This window comes from Zosterops lateralis, assembly GCF_965231275.1.
Source record: "Zosterops lateralis genome assembly, chromosome: 16".
NCBI classification, from domain to species: Eukaryota; Metazoa; Chordata; class Aves; order Passeriformes; family Zosteropidae; genus Zosterops; species Zosterops lateralis.
Window position 1 is genome coordinate 7,022,887 of NC_139776.1, and position 26,703 is coordinate 7,049,589.

Sequence of the window (26,703 nt, forward strand, 5' to 3'; positions counted from 1 at the left end):
TGCCGGTCCCGGGGCCGGGCGAGGCCGGCGCGGCCCGGTGGCGGCGGTGAGGGGCGCGGGGCGGGCCGGGCCGGGCCGGGCGGGGCGGGGAGCGCGCATGAGCCGCGGCGGCGGCGGCGAGGGGCGGGCGGGAGCGCGGCAGCGGAGCGCGGCGCCGCCGCGGGTGTGGGCGCGCCGGGAGCCCCGCACGGCGGCCCGGGGGCGGCGGGCGGCACCGCCTGGCCGGCCGGGGCGTGCCGGCCCTGCGCGCCCCGCACCGCGGCCCGGCCCGCCGAGGTAAGAACAACCCAGCGGCCCCCGGCCCGCCCGGCCCCGCGGCGGGGACCCCCCGCGCCCCGCTCCGCTCCGCTCCGCTCCGCCCGCCGCCGCGTCGCCATTTTGCCGCTCGCTCTTCCCCTCACGGAGCGCGGCCGGCCCGGGCCGGGCCCTCCGTCCCCTCCCTGCCGGGCCCGGCCCGCGGGGCAGCCCCGGCCGCTCCCGGGGATGAGGCGCGGGCCCAGGGGGGTGACAGGCCCGGGCGGCGCTGCCCGCGGGGTGACAGCGGGGAGGAGCGCTGAGGGGACGCGGGCGGCACGGCCGGGCCGGGAGGTGACAGGGCACGGGTCTGTGTGCCCGGGAGGTGACAGCGGCGCCGGGCAGGGCAGAGCTCCCCGCGCCCAGGAGGGGACAGCGGCACCGGGCAGAGCTCCCCGCGCCCGCTGACCCCCGGGACAGGGGACACCCCGGTCCCCGCGGCGCGGTGAGGACTCATTGTCTGCCGGGCATCTGAGGGCGCTTTTCCCTTCGTGTCAGTGCCCGGGGACGGAGACGGGAGGGACGGGATAACGCGCCTCGAACAGAAAGTTTACACCCTCAAAAGCCTCGTCTGCGCCCGCTCAGAGCCATGTGCGGCAGGAGCGCTGGGTGCGTGCCTCGGGGGAGGTTCTCCCTCCCGGGGAGCCTCGAGGGTGTCTCGCGGTTTGGGTGACAGGGCGGGATGTGCCGTGTCCCCCCGGCCCTGCCCGGCCCAGCCGTGCCCAGGGAGGCTCACAGGGCTTCACCTGCCACGTTTCCCTCCCGGGGAAACCTCCAGCGAGGGCGATCCTTCAAGAGGAAGCCTCTCCCTCCGCTTCCTTGTCTTTACTCCCTGGAAGTTTTTCCCGGCTACTCTAGTTCTGCCTGGAGTTCATGGGAGGGAGCACAGCTCCTCTGACAGTGACAGGATGGCAGTGCCCTTTGGCATCCATCGTCTGTGCTGGTCTCATTGGATCTCTGCTGGCACACGGCTTGTGCTGGGACAGGCAGCTCCCTTGGCTTTCGGCGTTCTGTACCTCTGGAGCTGTTGGTAAATTACTGGTGATAGGTGGAGCAGATTGACAGGTGACCAGGCAGTTGTCGTACAGCAAAGTCCATTCGTAGTGGTGGGACTGTGGTGGGAATCGTGGCAGGAGAGCCTGGGGTCACGATCTGCAGGTGACTTTCCCCTGGTAACTGTAAGGACTTTGTGAGAGGGTCACAGCTGTCCCTGGCTATGTACATGCTCCTTCAGGCCTGATCCAAATTAACGGGCAGGAATTATTTCCCCTTTCCCATTCTATGCCAAATTTCCCGCTGTGCGGGACTGCCAGTGGCTTGGGAACAGTGATTTTCATTCCCAAATATCATTTCCCCTTTCCCAGAGCTGTGAGTTTCCTCTTTACCCTTGCTCCCAGCAGTGCCAGCTTGGCCTTCACTCATCACATTTTGGTGCCTGCATCCACAGGAGCTTTTTATTTTCCCTGAAGCTGGAGCCGGATGTTTCAAAAATGTTGCCACAAAGTTCTAAAAAGTTACCTAGAAAGAGCTGGAGACCTCATAAGATGCTACCAGGCCCAGCCTTCCCACACCACATCCCACCTCTGGCTCATGGCCAGAACCTGTGGATACCTTCTCTTCCCATTACCAAAAGAGTTTTCACCAAAACCTTAAGGACAGTGTGGAAGAGCACAGGCTGTTGCCTATTTTCAGTGTGTGTTACTCAGAAACGAGTGAGAAGTTTGAACGTTACCAAAAAGCTCCACAACAGGCTGATTTTTGCTCTGTGTCTCCAGGACAATTCCTCTGTGATCCCTGGGGTTGTATCAGTGGCTGGGGGAGCAGATTTTGCCTCTTGCTGACTGGTTTATGAGGTTTTTATTTTTCATTTGGTTAAAAAATAAGGGGGAAAATGCAAAGGAGTATTTGGTGTGGAAAAACAGAAGATTCAGAACCTCTGAAGCTGGGCAGAGAGGATTCCTTTGAGGGAACAGAGGTGTTAAGGAGGATGAGAGGTGTCCAGCTGCTGGAGCAGGGCTGGGCACTTTGGATGTTTTGGGGAGGGAGAGTTGGGGTGATGCTCAGTGGTGTGCAGTGTCATGATGTGCTGGAGGTGAGCACCAGAGATGTCAACAGGGTCTGCCATGGCTGTCACTCGTTGCATGTCACCTCGAGCTGGCCAGCGAGGCAGGCAAGGGGATTCTGTGCTCCATCCCGCACTGCGTTTTGGCCCGAGCCCTGGCTGGATAAAGGTGTCAGTTGTGTGGATTTCCCCTTGGTTTTCACCCCATTGTAAGCACAGGAGTCTTGTCTTCAGTTTTCACTTCACTGGTTTTTTATAAGTCTTTTTCTTCCCCTTTTTTCCTTTGAGCAACTTGAGTGAAGTTCACTCAGAGGTGCCAGGAGGCAGCATGGGAAGGAAGGGGACTGGCACATTTGTCCCTGGAGGACTGGGGACAGTAGCAGTGTCCACACTGATGGGAGTGGAGCAGCGATTTAGGAAGGAACCACAGGAACCCCTCTCTGTGCCTGCTCCAGGAAGGAGCTGCTGTCAGGCAGGCTACAAACTCCTACCCAGCTCTCCCACCAAAAGAGCCCAAATTAGTTGAATCAGCAATCCCCATGTTCAGCACGAAATGCCACAGAACCAGTTGCTGAGGCTGGAATTTCTCACTTGATCTGATTAACCTTTGTGTCCATGAAAACAACCACATATGTGTCACCAACCAAGCACATGCTGGAAGCTTTTTGCCAGTTCTTGGAGCATGTGAGCTGCATCCCACATGGAAAGTCCCTGATCCTACACAGAAAGTCCCTGGGGACACCTCAGAAAGAACTGCTGGACTCTTGTGTCCCACATGTTGGTGGCGTGGCTGGCAATGTGGCCACACAGGAGATGCTCCTCCATCCCTCTGGGCATGAGGACAGACAGCATGAGTGTGGCTGCTTTGGGAATCAGCTCCTTTGAGTTAAATGATACTAAACATGTGGGAGGAATTGCGTGTGACGAGTCAAATCCGTGTTTTAAAAAATGCCTAGGTGAACATCAGCATCCCATCCCAGCCAAGGTCTCAAGGTCATGGTGGTCCGAGGAATCTCTTCCCAAGGGCCTGATGCTCTCATTGTGGAGGCATGGAGAACTTTCTTTCATATAAATCCATATATATATATATATATCCATATATGGCATCTCCCAGAGCAGCCCCCATCCTCAGATGTGCCTTTGCTTGTTCTGTTGGGAGGAGAAGAAGGAACTTGAAGGCAGAGCCAGTCCTGTCATTGGCTTCCTCTTGGCACTGCTGAATGGAGAGGTGTCCTACTGCCCACTTCCATCAGGAGTGAGAGTGGGCTTTGTGCGATCATTCCTGATGTTCATTATTTATAGAGAACCCAAATTGAATTATTAATACGGAAAATTCAGATAACATTAACAATTCTCAGTTTATAACAGTTTCCCATTAATAAGGAAAATTGGAAATTTATCATTACATCTGTTCATTAAAACTCACTTTTTTTTTTTTTTTTTTTTTAGCTTTTGGTGTCTTAAATGAAAGCGGTGAAATAAACGAAGAGGAAAAGCCATTTATTCACTACTTCTCTGGGCAAAGTCAGCCCATAATTTTTAATAAAATCTTTGCCATTGTATGTGAAGGGGAAGCCAGGCTGTAATGAAAGCAGCTTCCCAGCCATGTCTGTGGCGTTCCTCAACTGTAGAACAAATACTCGGAAGCACGTCCCGTTTCTTCTCTTTGTGAGAATCTCGAAGCTGCGTGATGGTTTTCTCATTTCCCTCCCTCCCTCCCCAGCAGCTCCCCTTGCTTTCACCATGTGTTGTTCCCAGCTCCAAGGAGTGAATTTTAACGCCTCCCCTGCTTCTTTCAGAGATGGCGGATTCCTATACCTGTAAAGGTGGAAGGAAAACTGCAGGCTCTAACAAACCCACTGCCAGCAAAGAAAGCAGGACGGAGGCGAGGATAAACCCGCCGGCAGAGCTGCCCAGGCTGGGTAAGGAACTGATTTGTCTTTTCAGTGGAGGTGGATGGGGTGGGGGGGATGAGCCCAGTGTCAGGAGTTGGGGGGTGGCTGACAAAACAAGTGGCCTGGGTCTCGATATGTCTCTGCTCCTTGTTTTGACTCACCAGTGAGAGCTGTGCTGGCCAAAAAGCCCCAGTCCTGGGAGCTGCAGAGGGCTGGTGCCTGGGAGCAGCAGGGGAGGGATGGAGATGGTCTCTCCCTTCAGAGAGGCGTGTGTCTGGCTTAACGAGATGGGTGTCTCACCGCCTATTTATCGTGTTGGTAGCTAAGTGTTACATCAAAGGCTGGAAAGGCTTAAATGAGTTCAGGCCATCTGCTGCCTCCCGTGTCGCGGCCCCCGGGATGGAGGCTTGCGAGCGTATGAGCCCTGGGGGACCCTCACACTAAGGGCTGTCACGCTGATGGATGGCTGATTTCTCTATCCAGGAATCTCCAGGCCCAGGGAGATTTTTCCTCCTGTCTGTTTATGCTGGGCAGATCCCCTCTATGAGAGAGGCTCCCACTGCCTTTACCTTGCTAAGCACTGGATGCCAAGGGGTGGCTGCACCTCAGGAGGAGTTTGGACCCCAGTGATACAGCTCAAATGGGACTTCCAAAATCAGTGGCTTTGTGGGGAAATGCGTGTGCCCTAAATGTTTCCCAGATGCCACTGTTACCTTGAGGGGATTGAAGCCATAATTGCTAACAGAGGAGGATAACTTATTGCTAAAGGGAATGAACTCCAGCTGTCCACAAAATGAACACGCCTGTGTTCAGGGGTCCGTTTTTCCCTGTGCAACATCTTATCAGCACCTCATTTGAAGGGGAGCTGGCATTGCCTTCCAGAGGGGAATCTCCATCCTTGCTAGGACAGAGAATGGCCAGCCTAGAGCTGAGGGCGCCAGGCAGGCAGCAGGAAGCTGGGGCTGGGCAGCAGAATTACTGGGACAGCAGCTCCTCCAGCATGGCTGGTGATGTGTGCTGTGTCTGTTTGCAGGAAATGCAGCCAGTGACAAAACCGAAGGCAAGAAGAAAGGAAGACCCAAGGCTGAGAACCAGGCGCTCAAAGACATCCCTGTAAGACCCCACACACTCCAGTCCCTGAGCCCTCCCAGCTTCACTCCATCTCACATGCCCTGCACTGTGCACTCCAGCCAGCCCAATTCCAGGGTTAAACCTGCCTTCCCTGTGGTTTAGTCTTCAGACCAGCTTTGCCTTGGGCTGAGCAAGATCTTGGTCCCTCAACCCCTACATGCAGGCACCCAGCATCTTCCAAAACCCTGGTTAAGGAACTGCACCCCTTTCCAGCCTTGCTTTCCCAGGGCCATGTCCAGATGACTGGATCCTGTCACAACCATGTCAGGCTTGGCTAATGAGCTGGCAGCAATGGCAAGGGGGTGATTTATTCCCTGCAGAGTTCTGCAGTTTAATTCCTGCCTGGTAGCATGGACAGCACATGGAGCAGTTTGTCATGAGAGCAGGGGCATGGGATGATTTACGGACTAGATGAAATGTGGGGTGATTAAATCAACCGGGTGACTTCAGGCCTGATTTATTCCCCAGCCTGGTAGGGCGTGTGCGTGTGCTCTGGAGGCATGGCAAGGTAAAGCCTCAGTAGGAATCATTAGCCTATGGAGCCTGCAGCATCTGTCCCAGCAACTTTCCCTGGAGTGAGCACTATTACACTGAAACACACCCCTGGGGTCCACTTTGTGGCTGTGTGGTGGAAAGGGTGATTAGGAATGATCAGAGGTCCCATGTGTCTTCCCAGCTCTCTTTAGGATGCATCAGCACACACCCAGGCACAGGGTGCTCTTAACTCAGCTATCTCTTGTTTTTCCTGTTCCCAGCTCCCTCTGATGAACCAGTGGAAGGACGAATTCAAAGCCCACTCTAGGGTGAAATGTCCCAATTCAGGCTGCTGGCTGGAGTTCCCCAGCATTTATGGCTTGAAGTACCACTATCAGCGCTGCCAAGGGGTAAGGAGACTGGAGAACTGTCTGTCCTTTCCAGTTCCATTGCCATCTGCAGGGTAATGCTGCTGTCAGGTCTTAAACACCAGGAAAAACATGAGGTGGAAATGGGGAGGGCAGAGATGGGCCAGGAGCTGTTCATGTGTGAGAGGGACTGAGGTCTCTCCATCTCAGTGTGAGGTCTAGCCCAGCAGGATCATGGACTTATGGTAACTGTTTGCAAGGGCAGAAGGGTATTACACATGATTTACGTTCGTGCCTGTGTCAGAAAAAGCCTCTCTTTTGTGATTTAACATCTGTGCTCACCTGCCTCTCCCTGCTCCACACAGGGTGCAATCTCAGAGAAGCTGACGTACTCATGCTCATACTGCGAAGCTGCCTTCAGCTCCAAAACCCAGCTGGAAAAGCATCGGCTCTGGAATCACTTGGACCGGCCAGTACCAACTAGCAAAGCAGAAAACAAAGTGCCCAAGGCCATTGGGAAGAGCAGTGGAAAGAAAAGGTACCAGGCTGTGGCTAGGCTGCATGGCAGTGACATAGGGGTGGCTGGGAGAAGGGGAACGTGCCAGCCTCTCTTCCTACAACCTGGGCTGGCGAAGGGGGGAGAGGTTTCAGGACACGTGTCTAACAACCCCTCTTTAAACAAGCCCTCTGTGCTTTGCCCTAGACCTGCTGAGAGTTCAGCTTGCCCCACCATCCATCCCAAACAGGCAAAGACGGAGAAAGCCGTGGGCCAGGAGCACGCGGAGAATGGCGAGTGCCTGGCGGAGAGCCGGGAGAGCAAGGAGTTCCAGATTGCAGCAGCTGAGGCCATGGCAGCTGCCACCCCCACGGCCAAGTCCTCCAGTGGCAAGGACAACGGGCAGCAGCGGGGCAGCCAGGCCTCCCTGCAGGAGGAAGACCCCGAGAGGATGAAGCACAGTAAGAGTAGAGCCCAGGGCTACACTGGTTCAGGAGCCTGGAGAGAGGTGTCCCACAGGAAGGGGATCTGCTGCAGCCAACACTGCTGCGAGTGTCTCTGAATCCAAGGGAAAACCAAGCCTTCTTTCCAGACCTTAATAACTTGCCCTGCTCTTCAGTTTCTTGCAGCTTCATTGACAATTAAAACTCAGTTGTAGCTGTGGTAGAAATATTTCTAAAGGACCTGTGTGCTGGTTGGATTTGATGATCTGAGAGATCTTTTCCAACCTTAACAATCCTATGATAGGATTGGAAACGGGTTGAATTCCTGGCAGCACGGCAAGCTGTTGTGTCAGCCTGTCTGTCCTCTCTGAGTGTTAGGTTAAACCAGGATGGTTCTGGCAAGCTCATTTTCCTGAAGGATTGGGACAGGGTGAGGAGCCTCTATCTGTCCATGGCCACTGCAGAGCTGGTGTAGGGCAGTGGTTGTCCCCATCGTGGTTTGGGGTTCCACTGCTTGCAGGACCAAAGCAAACCACCACAGCCACATGTGGGAGCTGCTTAGCTTTCACATTAGGTAGAGCCACCATTTTCACTTGTTGAAATAATCCTGAATAACAGATTTATTCTGGTTTTGTGGAGTGGGAAGCAGCAGTCTGTTGGTGTTTAGTGGGTGGGTGCTTCATTTGACAGCACTTTGACCCACTCCTGACATGGAGTGTGTGCCCACCCCATGCCCCAGGACTGATGAATCCCCCTGACAGTACAGTTATTTGACCAAATCTCTCTCTCTGTTTCTCTCTTTTGAGTCAGGAAGGAAACAGAAAACTCCTAAGAAGTTTACGGGGGAGCAGCCATCCATCTCGGGGACATTTGGACTGAAAGGTAATACAGGACAACTCTGGTCATCTGTAGGGTTGTACCTTCTCCCCGGGGCATTGCAGGGAAGCCCCTTCCCCAAGATCCCTCCCTGTAGTGGAGCCAGATGAAGCCTGAGGATCTCTCGCTGGAGGAGCTGGCATCTTTTACCATAAGAGAGTCATAAAAGGAGTGAGAAGCAGCAGCAGAGCTGGGACAGATAACAACCCTGTCTGCTCTGTTCCGGAGCCTGGCGCTGGGAAATGAGGCAAGAGAGGAAAGGATCCGGGTATGTTCATCTGTAACACAAGAGTAACGAGCTGCTGACACCAGCAAGATATGAGAAACATCATCTCATCCCCATCCCACCATCCTGGGATGTCGCAGCGTTTCCAGTGGCGTCGGGAAGGAATTCTGCTGCGTAGAAAGGCTGGTGACGCACCCATCCCTCAGCCTCCATCTCCAGGGCTGGTCGCCCACATTCAGGAGAGTGAATCCAAGGGAGAGGAGACATGTTGCCGGGATGTTTGCTGAGAGGAGACCCAGGAATTGGCTGCTGCAGCCTGACAAAGCAAGAGCAAGTGGGACTTTGGTCATGCTCCATAAATACACCCAACTGGGCTGGGAAGGAGGGGGAAATCCTGGAGCATCCCTGGAATGAGAGCAACTGGGATTCAGGCTGACTATGAGATATGCTCAGCCAGAGGAATAGAAAGCGGGTTTCCAGACACTGCAGGAGGCAGCACCTTCCAGTATGAAGCACTCGGGGGAGAGGCACTAATGGCTTTGAAGGAATTGAACACTGACGAGCAGGCTGGATGTGGTCTCCGTGATTTCCTTTCCTCTGGCTCCTAGGAAGTCTGGGCTCGTTTCCCTTATCTTCCCCACAGAGGCACTGCCGGAGGCTGACACGTCTGCTGTGGGTTCCTGGAGAGCAAGGTGTTCCTATGACCCAGTGCCTCAGATGGAAAGTGAAGATGGGGCAGTTTTTGCCTACACTCCCCAAGTTCCATGTGGCAGTCACTTCTCAAAGATGAGGGTGCCCCAGCATGTCATGGGATGCTGTCTTCATTCAGACCCTGGGTTTGCAAGAGTCACAACCCCCAGATTCATGGGGATGTGGACCCTCGTGGGACAGGTGTGGATCTGACCCTGGTACTCATCTTGTTGCCTCCAGCACCTTCTGTGGAAGCACAGACACAGGACTGAACTGCACGTGGGTTTGGGGGATTGGATCCAGTAGAATTTAAACAGCATTTCCAGTGAAGGAACATCAGCAGGAACATCCCTTTTATACACCGAATTTGCTGTTCCAATTTCCTCTTTCAGTTTCTTGCAAAACACCCTATTTCCCTTCTCCCCAGCCTGTCTGCCTGGCTAGAGGCACCCTACCTCACTTTGCCATGGAGTTTCCATAGTTCATAAACTTGTGCTGGGGGAAATGATGCTGTTTGTAAAACACCACAAGCTGTTAGAATGTTGCTTGTCATAATTATGGACCTGAGCCTACATGTACAGCTTTGGCAGACATGCAGCCAGCTCAGTGTCCCTGGCTTAGAGGGAGAGTTTTTTCACCTGTTAAATGTGTGGTGCTCTGGAAGTATGAAAGCAAGTAGTGAATAAAAGTCCTCTTTCTTTACAGGTCTTGTCAAAGCAGAGGACAAAGCAAAAGCCCATCGAGCCAAGAAGCTGGAGGGAAATGCCAACATGGAGGAGCTGAAAAAGAAACCTCCAGGAGTTGGTGTGAAGAAGGAAACGTCTGTGCCTCCACCAGCAGGTGAGACTGGTGGGGGCAAAGCACAGGCAGCAGCTCTGTGTGCAGTGTAGCTGCTTTTCTGTGCACTACCCCAGACCTGCATGGTCCCTACCTCCATGCCACCATCCCCACCTTCACCTGCTCATGGTCCCCACACCCCTCTTGGCCCAGCAGGCTGTTCACTGGGTGAGTTTTCTGGCACGTTTGTCAGGAGAAGCAGCACAAAGTCAGAGGTAGGAGCACACAACTCCTGCCCTTTTGAGATAAAGCACAGATGTGGGAACAGCCACTGCTGCTAAAATGTTGGTGCCACCACAACTGACATCCTGAGGGGCACCTTACCTCCAGGTCACTGCCAGGTCAATGTGATGAGGGTGCTGGGAGTTGAGGGCCAAGTTCCACCTGGCTTCACTGTGAGTTAGCACGTGGGCCATGTGATGATGGCGTTTTTCTAACATCATTCCCATGAATGACACCAGTGCATAACTGGGCATAATTATGCCTTCCCTGAGCCTCGAGGTGCAGCCTACACCCAGCACAGGTTGCTTGCTTTCCCTGAGAGCTCTGACAGCAGGAGGAACGCAGGATGTGCAAGATAAACACAGCTGCAGTGCCTTGCACTGCTTTCAAATTCAAATAAACGATTCTCTGATCTCACAGCCATGCAAGAGCATCCAAATAAACAGACTTGGTGGATTTTATTCAGCCCAGGCTTCCCTTGCTGGAAGGCCAGCACTGCTCTGCTGAGAACACGGCGTGAACTCTGGGCCTGGGAGCTGCTTTTGGCCCCACATATCTCTTATTTTAGGTTTTTTAAAGGCTGGTCCCAGCCATTCAAATAAACAGATGCCTGGAAGCCAGCAGTCCCCCAGCTTCCTCCGTGTCTGCCGGGAAGAGGATTGCCAGAGAAGCTTTCCAGGCACACGTCCGGATGGAGCTGAGACACTCACCTTTGTTTCACTCCCGCTAATTGTTTCGTTTGGCAGGGGGAAGTTGTTCCAAGCAGGGCAGGATCAGGTGGCTGGGGGCATCATCATCTTTTTTAACTCCCAGTGTGCAGGATGCTAGAGTGATTGGAAAGACCTGGGTCTTTCTCCCTGGTCACCAGGTCTGGTAACTCCACATAAAATGACCCAGTGACCCAGTTTGCTTGGGCAGCTGCAAGAGAGTGGGGCAGGGAGAGTTGCATGGTTCATGTGCAGTTTTGGCTTTGCCTGGGAGAGTGTATCTCTTTTTTTAACGTCAGGAATTTTCCCTCTTCACTGCTTTTCAACTTATCAAATCAAGCAGCCGAGGCAGGTTGGATGTAACATCTCTCTCCTCTCCCTCAGCAGCAAACCCTGAGGACCAGTGGCAACGGGAGATCAGTGAGAAGGGGGAAGTTTCCTGTCCAACCTGCAGTGTTATAACCAGGAAAACTATTGTGGGACTCAAAAAGCACATGGATGTCTGCCAGAAAGTAAGGCCCTGCTTTATTCAGTCAAACACATGGATTTTGGACGGGAATGGATGTGTACATCTGCTCCCATAAATGCGCAGTGATCCTCTAAAACCTTTTTGGACTGTGTTTGATAGAACACTTGTTGGTCATCTTCAGCTTGCTGACTGACTTGCATTGACCCAGAGGGATTTGGACAGTAATTCTGAGCAATTCTGAATCCCTTTGTGATCTGGGCCCCTTGCCCCACTGTCTCAACAGAGGCAGATATTTTTATTAGCTAAACAAATAGTTTTAAGGCTGGAGAAACTGTTGAGGTTGTCTCTAATCTGGCCTCCTCTGGAGCCCTGGCTATGGGGTTTCACTGTGTGCTGTGCCTTGTATCAGACCAGATACACTGGTTGCATGAGAGTGTGTCTCAGGGCGACTCTGAGCCTGGATGTGCTCAGGCAGGCTGTCAGGATGTAGGAGTTCAGTAATGGTGCAGTGAAGAATTGTCTCTCTGCCACACCACCATCCATCAGAGTGCAGGATTACGTCTTCATCCGTCACCTGGCGGAGCCGTCGCCACAGAAAGCCAACGTGGGATCGATGCCTCCTGATTTGAAAATATGTGGCTGGGCTTTGATTCCACATTCATTTTCTGTAAATGCTTCCCCAGCCATTGCCTTGCTGTTTACACAGCAGTGGGAGGCTGCTCTCCCTCCCAAACCCCGTCCTACAGCAACACTGGGCAGAATCCTGCCGCCTTCACTATCCTCCTGGCCTCAGAGGAGTAGAGATCCTGGCCATCACTGGTTGTATTTCCTCCACTTTGAAGCATCTCCCAAGCCAGGGTGGCTCTGTGCAGGCTGCATGGCCAGATAACCTGCTCAGCAGGGCTCTGCTGGAGCAGTCATCAGTGTATTCCCTACTGGAAATATGCCAGCCCCATATTCAGCCGAAGATTTGGGGCTCCAGCCCTTGGAGTGGCTGTTCTGTCACACTTCCTGAGAGGGAGAGTCCTTGCCAGAGCTGGCTGTGCTGCTCTGGCAAGCTCCAGGTGTGTGACCAGAGGTCCAGCTCTCAGCATTCCATCTCTGAGATGAGCCCGTGGCACAACCTTAGTGAGACTCTGCTGCTACAGCCACTTGGGATCCCTATCAGAAGCCACCCTGGGCTTGAGACACCCCCTTTTCTTTAATGACTGATACATTCCTTAGCTGGACAACGGGAAAAGGATGTGAAGGCTCCCAAAACTTTTATTTTAAAAATGGAAATTGGTTTCTCTGTTCCATGCTTGTCACTAGGCAGTCTGCACCTGTTTCCTTTGGTTTTGGAAAGGAAAATAAGGGATGGAGAGGGTTGCAACATGTTTGGGCCTGAAGGAGGGAAGGGCAGTTATATCCTCCTGGTATCCCAGGATAGGAGGGTTTGTTGGAATGTGGACATGGACATTTTTAAGTGTTGACGAGAGGAGCAAATCCCAAATTAGCTGCTAGTGGCATATAATGAGTCAAGGAGCTGTTAGCATCCACCTTGTTAGGATCAAGTGCTTGGGTCTGGGACAATATTAACTGATGGGAGCACAGGTACCATGAGTCACTTCCAACTCACTGCAGTGAGTCTATTCTTCATTTTCCCGGAGTTCCATAATGAGGAGAGATTTGCAGATCCATCTTCATTGCCTCTCCAGCTTTTAGCTTAGTCGTGCTTCATCTTCACCACTCTCCCTTCAATCATCTGGCAGGAGAAGAAGGAATGACCACGGCTGGCCAGGCACTGGCTCCCTGTTGAGATACTCTGTCTCTTGGTGCCCAGAGCATGAACCTCCTGAGTCAGTAAATTCCAGTCCTTGCCCCAGAAAAAGTCAAGATCTTGTACAAGAGGTACAAGTGCCCCTTGTAGCTCGGGGTGTGCAGTTAATGCATCTCCCCACACACTCAGGAGGTCAAGTTGGGTCAAACAGCAGGGCAGTAGAGGCAGAAAATATCCTCCTGTGACTGTGTTCTTAATTTCACACAGCCCAGGCACCCAGAAATTGCACTGTACACTAGCATCTGTCTTACTTAACAGGTCTGCAGAGCATAGTCCACTGGCCATTGGTAGATCAAAGCTTTTTCTCTCTCTAACCTTTTAACAGGAAGAGTAAGACACCACATCCAGATGTTTTCAGCCAGTGAGACTTTAAATCTAAATCCAAAATTGAATGTTTTCCAAAAATTGGGGCATGTGGGTTTGATAACAGTATCCAGGACAGCAGAGAGAAAGCTCGGAGCTGCAGGCAGGGCCTGGGATGGGAAACAAGGATACTGTGCTGCCTTCTGGGTCCCACCACTGGGTACTGCTGCAGCAGCAGCCACCCACAGGGTTATGACCAGCAGCAGCCCTTGGAAGGATGTGGCCTGTCTGGTGACTTGCCTTTAATTCCTTCAGCTGCAGGATGCCTTGAAGTGTCAGCACTGCAAAAAGCAGTTCAAGTCCAAAGCTGGGCTGAATTACCACACCATGGCTGAACACGTCAGTAAGGTAAGGGAGCTGGGCTGTGCTTGTCTTGTGCCTCCTTTCTCCATACAGGTGATGAAGCCATCCATCAAAAGTCCTCTTTCCATGATCTTTGTAAAGGAGAGATCCAGCTTTGGAGTATTTCACACACTGCTCAGCCTGGATGATGGCTTTTCCTCTTCCTACCAAGGAAAGCATTTCCTTCTCAGGTCATGAGTTAGGCTCATGTTGCTGCTCCTGATAAGTAGAGCAGAGGACTGAAAAAATAAGAGGGTTTCAGATGGAGGAAGATCCAGTGAGTATGGTGAGGTGGATTTTGAGTGGCAAAGCTCTGCCTCCAAAACTGTGCCTGCAAATCCGGGACTGATGGGTTCTGCCTTGCACAAATCTCAAAATCTGGTCTTTAGCTCTCCACTGTGCATGGGAGAAGCAGCCACAAAATTTATCATGGATAAATTTTGCAGGCACTAATTTAGATGCTGTTTTAAAAGTCTGGTTTTGTACATCTCTGAGATACCAGGGCAAGGCATAACTACATTTCTACGTGTCTCGTGCTTACCAGTTGTGACTTGTCTTTTACCTGTGCCTTAATCTCCTGCTCTTCAGTCTTGCTGGTGAATCCTCTGTGCGGGAACTGCTCTTGAGTTTCTCAGCTGGCCCTTTGGGTATAATCACAAGAAAGACATAAGCAAACCCAGCACATAACAACAAAGCATGGGAGATCCAGCTCTCCTATTAAGAGGATCCCTCCAGCCCAGGGCAGCTCCCTGCAAGGCAGGGCTTTACCATCCACTCCTGGCACAGAGGACATGAGTAAATGGTTGACTCTGTCGCTTCTGTTACTTCCTTGTTTCCAGCCTGTTCCTGTGGAAACCGCTGGACTTGGTGAACAGGAAGAGCGGGAAAGGCTGAGGAAAGTGCTAAAGCAGATGGGAAAACTGAAATGCCCCAATGAGGTACGAGAACAATTCTTGTTTCTCGTTCTGTGAAAAGGTGGAAGGAGCAAGTCCCATGCAGAAGGGGACATGTACTCACCAGGCATCCATTGGCATGTACTCGACATTTCCACCTTAGCTCAGTCATCCCAATCCCTGTCCCACTGGCTCTGTGCACTCCAGCAACAGGACAGCCCAGGAAGGCAGGCACAGGGCAGACTGAGGAGTGCTGGAGGGCAGGTTCTGCCTCCTGAGCTCAGGAAGGGGCACAGCCTAAAACCAAACTAAACCACACCAAAAGCAGAGCCGAGCGGGTTGCAGACAAGTCACGAACAGGTAAAGGAGGCGTGTGGCAGAGGTTTGTCCCGCGGGTGCTTTGCTGTCAGCACCTCCCCAGTGCCTTCCCCTCTCGCTGCCTGCTATGTGTCTGTCTGTGAGCTCTGGCTGTGTGTTGGGGCAGGGAGTGCCAGGGGCAGGGACAGCTCCTCCCATCCCTCCAGGGCACTGTCTGTCCTGCCTGTGCCTGGATCTTTGGGAACTGTCAAATTCCCCAGCTTGGACGGGATGGGTTGGCAGAGCTGCTTCTCAGGAATGTTCCTCCCTGGAGAAACGGCACCCCAACCTTTTCAATGTGGCCACATGAAAGCCCAGCCCTCCTTGAACCCCTCCCCTTCTCCCCATCTCCATAGGGTTGCGTGGCCAACTTCTCCAGCCTGATGGGCTACCAGTACCACCAGAAGCGGTGTGGCAAGCAGCTTGCCGAGGCCGACAAGCCCGTGTTCAGCTGCCCACACTGTGGCAAGAAGTACAAATCCAAGGCTGGCCACGACTATCATGTGCGGTCAGAGCACACGGCCTCGGTGAGCCCCCCGGACGCCTCCGCAGCCCGAGGAGAGGGGCCATCCCCCCCCGGGGGGGACTGCAGAGCTGTGGAGCCCGTGGGCAGGACAGAGCCGGGCAGGGCCGGGCCGGGCAAGGCAGGTGCAGACGTCGGGCCGGTGTTGTTTTCTTCCCCAAATCACCATGCATGTGTGTTGTACCATGCAGTGTTGAGGGGCAACAGGGTACACCCTCCTCCTCCCCTCCAAAAATGCTGTTTATGGGAGTGGTCAGCAGCATTCCCTTTCCCCAGTGCCCACAGGGCTGTGCTCCAGCCCACCCTGCATCCGTGCTCTGCAGGAAAAAATAAAACAGACCTCAGGCCGCTCCCTCACAGCCACCGGCTGCTTGCCAGTGCTGGGGTGGCAGGATCTGTCCCTGGGGAGCATCCCTTTCTGTTCTGTTGATCCCTACTGACAGTGCATCCGACACTAATCACTCCCTAACTAATAACTGGAGACATTTATACACATGGAAGCATGGAGGGACACAGTCTATGGCTGCTGCTGGGCTGAGGGAGGCGGGTGCTCCCCTTGCTTCCATGCTCCATGCAGAGGGACAAAGCAAGTCTGGAAACACACAGCACAAATCCCAGCATCCCCATCCTGGGGCCGGAGACCTCGCTTGTTCTTTTGTCTTGCCCTTCCTGACTCTGTCTCTCTTGCAGCCTCCAGAGGAGCCAGAGGTGAAGCCAGAGCCTGGTCCTGTAGAAGATTTTGAGAGGACCCCGAGCGGCCGCATCCGTCGGACGTCAGCCCAAGTAGCCGTCTTCCACCTCCAGGAGATAGCAGAGGATGAGCTGGCCAGGGATTGGACCAAACGGAGGATGAAGGATGACTTGGTGCCTGAAACAAAGCGGGTGAGCAGCCTTTAGTTCTCCTTTTGGTTTTGCACTAGCTGTACACATAGATCCCAGGATTTTAGCCTGGCTCCAGCTGTACACGGAGATTCCAGGACTCCAGCCTGGCCCCAGCTGGTTGAGGGCTCACATGTCTCACTTGCTGTGCCTTAAATTAATTAGCTGTGATGGCAGATTTATTGCTGAAGAGCCCACCCAGCGCAAGCTGAGCTGCTGTGGTCTGGAGGCTCCCAGCAGCAGGCAGCTGTGCCCTTTGGAGGAAGAGGTGGTGCATTGGGAAGAGATCAAGGTCTGGCCCCAAGAGTCCTGGGGCAGGAGGTCGTTTCTGGTCCATGCTGAGCAGGGAAGTGGAGCCTGGCGGCCAAGAGGAGCACGTGAAAAGAACAGATCAGATCTGAAACCATCTCCCTTGCGCTGTCAGAGAGCAAAGATGCCCCAGGCAGAATTCCCTCCCTTCCACATCTCCTCCTCAACTTCTGGGAGATGCTTTCCTGGAGGTAAAAGGCCTGCAGCATCCCAGAGTAGCGCTGCTGGGAGCAGAGGAAAGCAGAGAGGGGAGACAAGATTGAGCCCCCAAGCAGCAGTGCACTCGTGGCCCAGTGCTGTGGGGTTTGCACAAGGCCCCAGCAGGCTTGAGCTTTTTGTAGGCATTGGAGTGAGTACACGTTAAACCAAGCCTCCCTTCTGGCTGTGGGAGGAAGTGATTATTCCTGGGAGTGTACTAAAGCTGAAATTCCCTCCAGATATGCTCCTTCTGGACTGTAAAAGGAATGAAGCAGCAGTAAAGCATAAACCTTTTCAGTGTAAAGGGGAAAAAAGAGAGGGAAAATAAGAGTTCTTCTTGTTTACCAGGACTCGATGCAGAGCTCTCCTGCAAGTCTCTGCATGAGGTGCAGCCTGTTTCCTGAGCAGGTGACTGCAGTCAGGTCCCAGGCCTGTTCCCTGCTCTGAAGAGTTGGGCATCTCTTGTCCAGTGCTCTGAAATTCACCCTGGCAAGATACTGGGCATGTTGCAAAGATGGAAGTGAGAATCAGAGGGCATCAGGAGAGTGTGAATAGTCCCAGCCCAGAGGACCTACCCCAAATCATGAGAACAGCCCAACTCTCAGAGCCAGCTTGGAGAAATGATGGAGGTCACCCTGGGAAAAGGGGTGGCAAGAGAGCCAAGCCTGCCCCCAAATGCCTTCCTGCTTCCCCAGACTGTGCAATGCTGTCCTGGCACCTGTGTGTGCTCAGCAGAAGTGCCACCATGGTCCTGCAGAGACACAGAGAAGCTCAGCCTGGCTCAGCTCTGGTCTGTATGTGGTGGGCAGCTGGAAAACCAGCACAGAAACAAACCAGCAGCTTCTTTACCCCCCTTGGCATCCCAATGGGGCACTGGCACAGAAGGGGATCCAGCTGCAGCACTTACATCCACCTTGGGGCAGAGCTGGGCATTTCAGGACCAGAACTGCTTGCAAACGTTTTATTTCCCCAGTGCTTGGTGTTGCCATTGTTGGTTTCTAGATTACTTCAGCTGCAATGCATTAATAACTTTAAAAAACCAAGCCCAAAGTAGCTGTTTCATTTCAGATACTGTGGGAGAAGAGGTGTGTTGCTCTCTTTTCCCCTCTCCTGTCTCAGGTCTTACATTCTTCTCTTTCCTCTTGGAATTGTTCCGTTTACTCATGACTTTGGGTATTCTCTTTTTGAATTGAGGGAGCAGCCAGGACCCCAGGCCTGGACAAGGGGCACATGCTCAGGCTGACAAAGGCATCATAAAGGTCTCAGCACTGGCGTAATTGTTCCATGAAGTGCTGGTGGGTTTTTTTAATGAGACATTTCTTGTGTTCAGAGTCTGATTGTTTAAGTTTAACGGAGCCCCGTCTCAGTGCTAAAAAGCAAAGAATTGCTGTGAGGCTGAGAGAAGCAGTTTTGCATTTTAAAGATGGGAAAGGGGGGAATTGGATCAGCTCCCAGATGGCAAAACAAGGCTCTTGAGTTGGAGGATCAAGAGACCTCAGGCCCTGCATGAAATCCCACATGGATTTTGGAGGCAGTCAGTGTAGTGGGTGAATCTGTACATAGCCGTGCGTGTGCCTGTGGGTACGTCTTGCAGTGACTGTCACGTTCCCTTGACAACACTTTATAATCTGTTCAGTCTATGACATTTTTTCTTGACGAGCAATGCTGGGAGGAGGTGGGAGGCAGGTTCTGCCCAGGCAGGCTGGTGGGAGCTTGCTGACTTCAGCACACTCTGAGCTGCTCTGCTCAGACACAGTTTGCATTGCTCAGGACTGCTCTGCCTTTACAAGTTGGTTCAGTTCAGGGTGTAGAAAGAAACCTCTTGGCGAGTGCCCAATTTGTCCTCATTACAGCCCCAAAACAGAGCTGCCCTCAGAACTGTCTGTGGGACAGCCTTGTGCCACATGAGAGGCTCAGGGCAGCCAGCAGCATCCCCATGTCCCCTTGCCACCATCCCACCGAGTGCATGTGGTGGCCCTCCCTGAGGGAACTGACAGCCCAGAGCCACTGGAGCAGCAGGAAGACAAACACCAGTTCACCTTGACGAGGGCACCGGGACTGGTGGGAACTGATGGAATTTCCAGAAGAGCCACCACACCACCAGCTCTTCTTCCCCCTGAGTCATGCCCAGCCATTGGGAATATGCTGCTGCATGTGCAGATCCTGTACGAGACATGGAGAGCAGTGAGATGTCAGAGATCAGCAGCAGATTGCAGCTGCTCCTTCACCTTTCAGCAAGCTCTAGGGATTTCCAGGATTCCAGAGGGACAGATGCTTCCCAGCTCTGGTCTGTAGCCTGTGGTGGATGGTTACACCCAAACTTGCTGCAGCACAGCACAAGCTCCATCCCTGAACTCTCCAGTTCCCCACCATGGTCCCTGCAGTCAGTGTGGATTTCAAGGAAGCTGACAAAGAAAGCCACCCCTCTCCATCCCTTTTTCCAGGCAGGAAAACCTTTTCCCAGGGGAAGGCACAGCTCCTCCCTCATCAAGCCGATGGGATACAGGAGTTCTCAGCCCCTCTGCAGCCCCTGCTCTGTGGCCACGTGGCAGCCGGTCCCAGCCGGGGAGAGGGATGCTGGGCTTGGATCCCGTTGGTGGCCTGTGGTGGGATGCGTTCGCCTTTCCCCGGGAGGATGGATTCCTTCACACCAAAGCAATGGCATCAGAATAAACGATTGCTGCTTGATCCCAGGCCCCGCGCTGCCTTCGGTCTCCGCTAACCAAATCCAGCATTTCTAAATATACACTGGAGTCTTATTTTCTCGCTCCGATCTTTATTTGCCTCCAGATAAGCTGAAACAGATGGGGTGTTTCACAACAGCCGCTTGCTGGGGATGTCAGATGGGGAAGGGCACACCCCTGCTGCTTTTCTGGGAAAGATCCCCTCTCCAGAAGGTCGATGAAGATGATGCCGACCCTCCTCTGGCCTTTGCTGGGGCTGTCGCCTGCCCGTGAGCAGCCTTGAGGCTGCAGGTTCCCAGCTCATGGCAGTGGGCTCTGGGATGAGAAACAACCTCCTTGGTCAGAGGGAAGAGGCATCTAAGAGGCAGAAGGGGAGAAAATGCTGTGGAAATTCCACTGTTTCAGAGTGTGACACTTTCTTGGTAGAGCTTGAGGTGAGGTTCCTTGCTTCAAGGTGCTGGAAGTTGTGATGGGCTCCTGCAGCCTAGGCAGGAGTTGTGCCAGGGAGGGATGCAGAGCTCCACATGTAGGATACATGGACACTCCATTTGCCTCCCATGGCTCGGGGTCTCAGTGTCAATAGGGGCAGCCGTGGAGTCTGCACATCCCTGTGGATTGCAGTGCTGTGGGGTGCCAGGGATCTGGAGCAAGGGGCAGCTGGAGGCCAGTCATAAAGCTAAAGGGGAAAAGTCATCTCCAGGCTTGAGGTTTTATACTGGAACCAGGATAAATTCCAAAGCAGAAGAGGCTGGCTTGGGTTTGTCCCCTAAAACAATGGCCCTGCAATCCAGGCAGGAGCCAGGCTGAGCCCTGCAGACTCATGGCACTGTGGGCCAAACCGAATCCCAGCTCCAGCTGCGGGGCCGAGTCCATCCTTCCTCCCCTTTCTCAGAAGAGCTGGCATGGTATGACCCTCCTGTGGGACCTGGCCAGCACCCCTGGGTGCATTTTGCCTTCACTGCATCATCCACAACTTCCACAGGATGAAGAGAGAATTGTGCCATGTGCTGGGGACCTGGGTGAGGCTTTAGGGGCGCTTGTTGGCTGAGACATCCCACATGATTCTCATTTAGTGTGACATATTTTGGGGAAGGGGAGAGCTGTCTAGGGAGCAGAGAGGATTGAAATATGAAAGTTAATTAAATAAAACCATCAGTCAAAGGAAACAAACCTTCCCAGCCCAGCATCCTTCAACTGTTCAGAAGGGATGGGCTGTAGCCAAAACCAGTTGTAGTCGTTTAATGATTTGGCCATGAAAATTTTCACTTACAGGCTGTTTGAGGAAAATAAATGAAAAAGAAAAAGAAATATAAAATATTCCATGCCTGGGGCTCCCTCTTAATGGAGACATAAAGATGACTTTGACATTCCCAGAACCACAGTGCTCTGGGAAAACATGGGATTTGCATGTTATTGTGCAGGACCGTTGGAGGAGAGCAGGGAGGGATTTTTCTCTGGAGTGGGAAAGCAGAGCAGCAGAGTCCACATCTCTGAACATCCCCCCTCGCCTCCTCCCCGGGGACGTGCAGAGGGAGAGGTTGTTGCTGGGGCTGTGTGTGGTTACTGTTAATGTTTGCTCATTCATGGGATTGATTGGATTTTAATTATGGAGGCTGCTTGGCATCCTGGCTCTCAGTATCAATGGCAAAAAGGGACTCCTGTGTTCTCCCCTGGAGGTGGCATTGCCTTCCCCGGGTTTGGGACCAAGCTCTTGGTAGATGCACCATCCCAGAGCTTCAAAGAGCTCTGCTGGCATCTCCCCCAGCCGCAAAGCACGACAGAATTGCAGCACGCTGGGGCTCGGGGGAGTTTTCCACATCCACATCCGCAGCAGTGCTCACGGCGCCGTTTCGCAAGGCCCCGTGCCCCTGCCCCTCACATGGAGCCCAGTGCTCCCTGACCCAGCCATGCCCCGCCACGTGCCAAGGGGAGGGCTGCAGGGGCACAGGGATCACTTCAATTGGAGTGGAAAGGAGGGGCTGGCATTTCAGCCTTCAGCATCCCGAGCTTCCCTTTGCAGGGAGGTTTGGGAACAGCTGGGGGGAGCTGGCCAAAGGCAGATTCGCAGCTTTATCAGCATGTTCAGGAAAAGTCACAGCTGGAAAAGAAATCCAGCCAGCTTCCTGCTACCTCCAAACCACCAGCTCCAGGACCTCGGGGAATGTTTGGCCTGGGTTTGCACCTCTGCAAGCACCTTTTGGCCATGCATCCTCTCCATCCAGCATGGATGTAAGGATGCAGCTGCATCTCATGCTCAGATGTGCCCATGGAGAGTGGCATGTGCTCAGGTACCCCCACACCTGCACTGTGCCATCTCTGGGCTCACCCAGCACTGCTCCCACTCAGGGCAAGTTTGGGGCTCAGAACCCAAACAACATCCACTGTCCCTAGCAGAGCTCTCCAGGCTGGGCTGGGAGCTGTGCTGGTGTGGTTTGTGCAGCCCGCTGTCCCCTGCAGGCCTTGGCAGAGTGGCTCAGTGTCAGGCCAGGACCAACCCTGCAGGTAGGGCCAGGCACAGTGGCTGGGAGGCCCGGAGGTGCCTGGAGCTGCCACAGCTTCCTTGGCTTGTGCTGAACACACAGAACTGGAGTTGGGAAGGCCGGCCCGCTATGCAAACCCTCAAAGTCGCTAATAAAGCGCTAATTAAAAGCACTTGGAAGGAGCAGCCCTGCCAGAAGGAGAGGCAGAGACACAAGAGCCTTTCATTGTTTAACGGGTTGTGCCTATTCATCCATGGAGGCTCCTGGCCCCTCTGCCCAGTGTGGAGGGTTGTTTATTCCCCTGGTTATAAAACAGGCAGAAGGGCTGTGCCTACACTATGCACCAAAAAGGCTGAGTCCAGTCCTGGCCCTGTGGGCATGGACCCGGGAGCAGGAGCCTCTCCTCTCCTGTTTGCCAGGGACTCCTTGCCAGTGGCAGGACAGTGGCAGAACCACCTTCCTGTTCTGCAGTGCCTGAGAGGAAAATGGCATCTCTGGGGGAAGCCTCCCATGTAGTTTTCATCTCCCATTCACTTCGGAGCAGGGCAAGACCCATGTGAAGAGGCAGGACCGAGGGCCGGGCTGGGGTGTGCAGCTCTGCTCATCAACTGCTATTGTTCACAGCTCAATTACACCCGACCAGGGCTTCCAAAGCTCAATCCCAGGCTGCTGGAAAGCTGGAAGAATGAAGTGAAGGAGAAGGGCCGCATCAACTGTCCTAACAACGTAAGGATTGTCTGTTCTGTGGGCTGGCTGGTCTCCATCTGCAGGAGGAAGGGGGAGTTTTTGGGGCAGAAACCCACCCAGAATGGCTCTTATTGGGCCTCTGATCACAGTGATGCTCAGACACTTGCTTCACCTCCTTTTGCCTTCTTTCCCTGAGCTTACTGCTCTATCTGGTTAAAGCATGTCCCACCTTTTTGATTCTCCTTGTGTGCTCAAGCCACCAGGCTTGGGGACATGGCCACCCTTGGGCTGACAGTGCAGCATTACCAGTTTGAGCTCTGGAGCTGCCTTTGGGAAGCTCCCAAGATCCTAACGAGGTGAAGGCTGCACATCCTGCACAGCCTTTTGATGCAGAGGACCTGCTTTCCCTGGAGTTAAGCGAAGATAGATTTAAGGCAAGCTTTTTAAAGCCTTGTGACAAACACAGACCTCAGGGCATGGTGCGTGTGCCTCATCTTGCTGTGAAACACAGCCTTGGCCTGAGCTGACAGAGAGGTGAACCCCACCCTGGTGCTGAGCCTGGATTTATCGTCCCAAACAAAGCCTTGCTAATGGGAGTTCTGAAGGAGGCAGTTCCCACAAGGCCAGGGGAGCCGGGCTGGCTAATTAATGTCATACACAGGCACTTGGAAAAGACGTTGCTCAGAAACTGGTCATGCTGCTGCCTGGGTGATTTCTCCTTTCCGTTAAGCCTCTGCTGTGGCTCCAAGAACTCCTGTAGCCCAGCAGGACCTCCCGACAGCTCACAAATGTAGGTTTTCCACGGAGACACTTAGGGGAGACGTTTTTCAGCCCGTTGCAGAGGGATGTGGCCACATGACTCCCATTAGCACTAATGGGAAACGTGTGACCAGAGCCCTCGGCGCCTTGCAGAGCATTAACCTCACACTGCTCAGCCTGGACCGGTGGCCGTGCTGGCTCTGCAGGCTCCTGGCCATGGCTCAGAGGAAGGCAGGGGATGAGGGGGATCGTGTCTAACCCTGCTTTGTTTTTTCCTGCAGTGCTGTGAAGCCATTTACTCCAGTGTCTCGGGGCTGAAAGCTCACCTGGCCAACTGCAACAAGGTAGGTCCTGCCTTTTACACCCTTTTCTCAGAGGTGGCTTTGGTGTTGGGTTTTCTCTTCCCCCCCCCACCCCCAGCTGGTTTGGAAGGAACAAGCCAAGGGACAATGACACAGGTTAAAGGATGGTGGCTGCTGGAGGTCTGGCTGGCAGTGCTGCTCCAAGTGAGTTGTCACCAGGCAGATGAAGGCAGAGAGGCTCGAGCTGGGCAGATGGGATGGAGGGGATGTAGCTGCCATCCCAGTTATAAAGAAAAGGCCCCAAAACACAGACTTCTCACTCAAGCCCAGACTTCTGACACACAAAGTGTCACAGGGACACAGCAGTGGGTCTAAGTCCTCATGTCCTCCTGTCCCACAGCAGCCCCTGCCCAGCTGGTCCCTGCAGCCCCCAAATCATTCACAAGCCCTTGGCTAACCAGCATGGCCAGCATGTCACACAACCACACAACCAGCCACAGCGGCTCAGAGCCACGGAGCTGAGTGTTGGAAACTGAATGTTTCCTGAGGCAGGTGGAAATCAGGAGTGTTCTTCCATCAGTTTGAGCAGCCCTACAGCCCCTGTGGAAGCCCAGCTGGAGGGATGCTGGTGTGGCACCTCCTGGGATAAGCTGAGTCTGGAAGAGGCAGCTGGTCTGTACAGAGACCAGTGCCCTCCCCCTGGATGGATGGAGCAGCCCTGAGCTCCAGTGCCCTGCAGCTGCCCCAGGGGAGGGATCAGGAGCTCTGTGTAGGTCCCTCAAATTGGAACCAAGTAAGAGCTGCTAAATCTTTATACCCTGAAACATTTCCAGCTGCAGCTTCCATTGAATGGAGCTTCCAGGAGGCAGCTCCAATACATACCCTGTGGTTATTAAAAACACCAACTCCCGCACTCCTCCAGCGCTAGCTGGAACAGCAGCCCTTAATGAGATCATTTAGAAAATGGGCTGCAGAGATCCGGCAGAAGAAGCTGGATTTATGCAGGATAAAAGAGCAAACACAGAAGATTAGGACAGCTCCTTCTCTGAGAGAAAATGGAGCTGATTTCTGGTTGGTTCCATGCATGGGGAGCAGCCAGGATCTGCATGAATGTTTCCATGAGCCATGACCCTCTGGATCTGGCACAGCTGGGGCCAGGTATTGAGAATCAGCAATGGGGAGTTGCTCTGCAACCCCCACGGTGCCATCAGCAGGATTCTTCCCCTTAGGGGAGAGGATTTTCTTTGAATACATGTGCCAACAAAATTGGCATAAATAAATTACAGCCCTTCCAGAACTGGTCTGTGATTCCCACTGTAAAATCCAGCAGAACTGGTTGCAATACATAGAGCTTTAGCTAGAACAGAGGCTGCTCCCAGGCAGTATCCCATCCTCAGTGGGGATTGATGCACCAGGACAATTTTGCACAAGGATTCCTGAAACCAGGCCTGTCCTCTCCTGAAATGAGAAACCTGTCTAACTCAAGATTTACAGCTATGGAGAAATTCCCAGGGAGGTAATATATGGCCCAGAGAGGCCCATCCATAACCCCCTCGTCAATAGAGAGCACATTATCTCCCACGTGCTGTGACCTGCAGCATAGCCAGGAGATCTGTCATCCCACCAGGGCGCTGGTGACAGGAATCCAGCATCACCCTGGCTCTTTGACAATGTAACAAGAAAATTAGGTGAGTGTTGGACATAAATCTGATGGTGGTTCAGACCCAGGGGATCACAGATGTGCTGACAGTGAGGATACAGGACGATGGCCCCACCACCTGATGTTGGGGACACACAGGCAGCAGCACAAGCAGCATGGACTGAAACTCAGGAAGAGGATGTGGCTGTGAACTCCTGTCTGAACACCAAGGCTGGCAGAAATCTGGTGGTTCAGACATGAATGTTTATTTTGTATCACTTTAAGGCCAAAGGAGTTTCAGGGCCAAGGGAGGGCCACCCCTTGGGGCACTTTGGGCTCTGCAGGGGCTGCTGTGTTTTGCAGGGGGACCACTCAGTGGGCAAGTACCGCTGCCTCCTGTGCCAGAAGGAGTTCAGCTCCGAGAGCGGCGTCAAGTACCACATCATCAAAGCTCACTCGGAGGTAAGGAAGCAGCTGGAGCTGGGCTGGGCTGGGCTGGTCTCTGCCCATCCTTGGGCTGTCTCTTTCCATCCATCCATCCATCCATCCATCCATCCATCCATCCATGTCTGTTAAGAACACAGCTGAGTAATAGCTCCCAATCAGCCTGGAGGGTTCTTCCCTATTCCCGTTGGTGTCCCTGACACCCCCAGGCTCATTGCAGCAGCTCAGCACTGAGCAGTTTGACCTCAGGGAGGTGATTCCAGCGGGGTTAGGGGTGGGCCAGGCTCGGGTTGTGCCGGTGCTGGTGCCGGTATCGGTGCCAGTGCCTGTCCCCAGGACTGTCACTAACCGTCATGTCACCCCACGGACACAGAACTGGTTCCGAACCTCCTCAGAGGCCAGCCGGAAAAAGAAAAACAGGGAACAGCTTTCTTCCAGCAAAGAGGAGAAAAAGAAAAGCACAAACGGGAAGAAGAGGGGGAGAAAACCCAAGGAGAGGCCTCCGGAAATGTCCCCGAAGAGCAGAGAGAGCGTGGCAGCAAAGACTAATCACAAGAAAACCCTCGAGCACTGGGAAGGCTCCCGGGGCAGCCCCGAGGGGGACGAGCTCGTCCTCAAGCCCCCGAGCCAGCAGCGGAAGGGAGGAGCCAGCAAGATGCCCGAGAAATGAGCAGCTCAGAGACTCGTCTCCGAGGATTCGTTTACAGCCCAGGGTAACAGGGTGGGGGTCTCTCCCAGTTTTATGTCCCCTCCTCCCCATCCCACCTCCCCTTGCCCCACCCTCCTCTCACCCTCTTTTTACAAAAAGAAAGGAAAAAAAAAAAAAAAGACAAAA

The 26,703-nt window shown here is 53.5% G+C and overlaps 1 protein-coding gene across 8 annotated transcripts; it reads left to right on the forward strand.

Annotated features, from left to right (window-relative positions):
* ZNF512B (zinc finger protein 512B) lies at positions 1-26,703 on the forward strand. 8 transcript variants are annotated; one of them, XM_083873502.1, is made up of 17 exons: positions 1-46; positions 4,156-4,278; positions 5,285-5,364; positions 6,138-6,266; positions 6,590-6,762; positions 6,928-7,181; positions 7,974-8,045; positions 9,661-9,795; positions 11,106-11,233; positions 13,628-13,720; positions 14,554-14,652; positions 15,321-15,608; positions 16,178-16,369; positions 22,662-22,763; positions 23,765-23,827; positions 25,788-25,886; positions 26,242-26,703. In XM_083873502.1, exons 2-17 carry the CDS (start codon positions 4,158-4,160, stop codon positions 26,536-26,538), a joined length of 2,325 nt encoding a protein of 774 aa, XP_083729628.1. In that variant the 5' UTR covers positions 1-46; positions 4,156-4,157; the 3' UTR covers positions 26,539-26,703. The 8 variants fall into 8 exon arrangements, with proteins under 8 accessions (XP_083729628.1, XP_083729632.1, XP_083729630.1 ...); XM_083873506.1 differs by having other exon boundaries at positions 15,321-15,491; XM_083873504.1 differs by having other exon boundaries at positions 11,109-11,233.

Coding starts and splice junctions, on each gene's coding strand:
- ZNF512B (XM_083873502.1), top strand. CDS start 4,158: ATGGCGGATTCCTATACCTGTAAAGGTGGAAGGAAAACTGCAGGCTCT. Junction 4,279..5,284: donor GGCAGAGCTGCCCAGGCTGG/GTAAGGAACTGA, acceptor GTCTGTTTGCAG/GAAATGCAGCCAGTGACAAA. Junction 5,365..6,137: donor AGGCGCTCAAAGACATCCCT/GTAAGACCCCAC, acceptor TCCTGTTCCCAG/CTCCCTCTGATGAACCAGTG.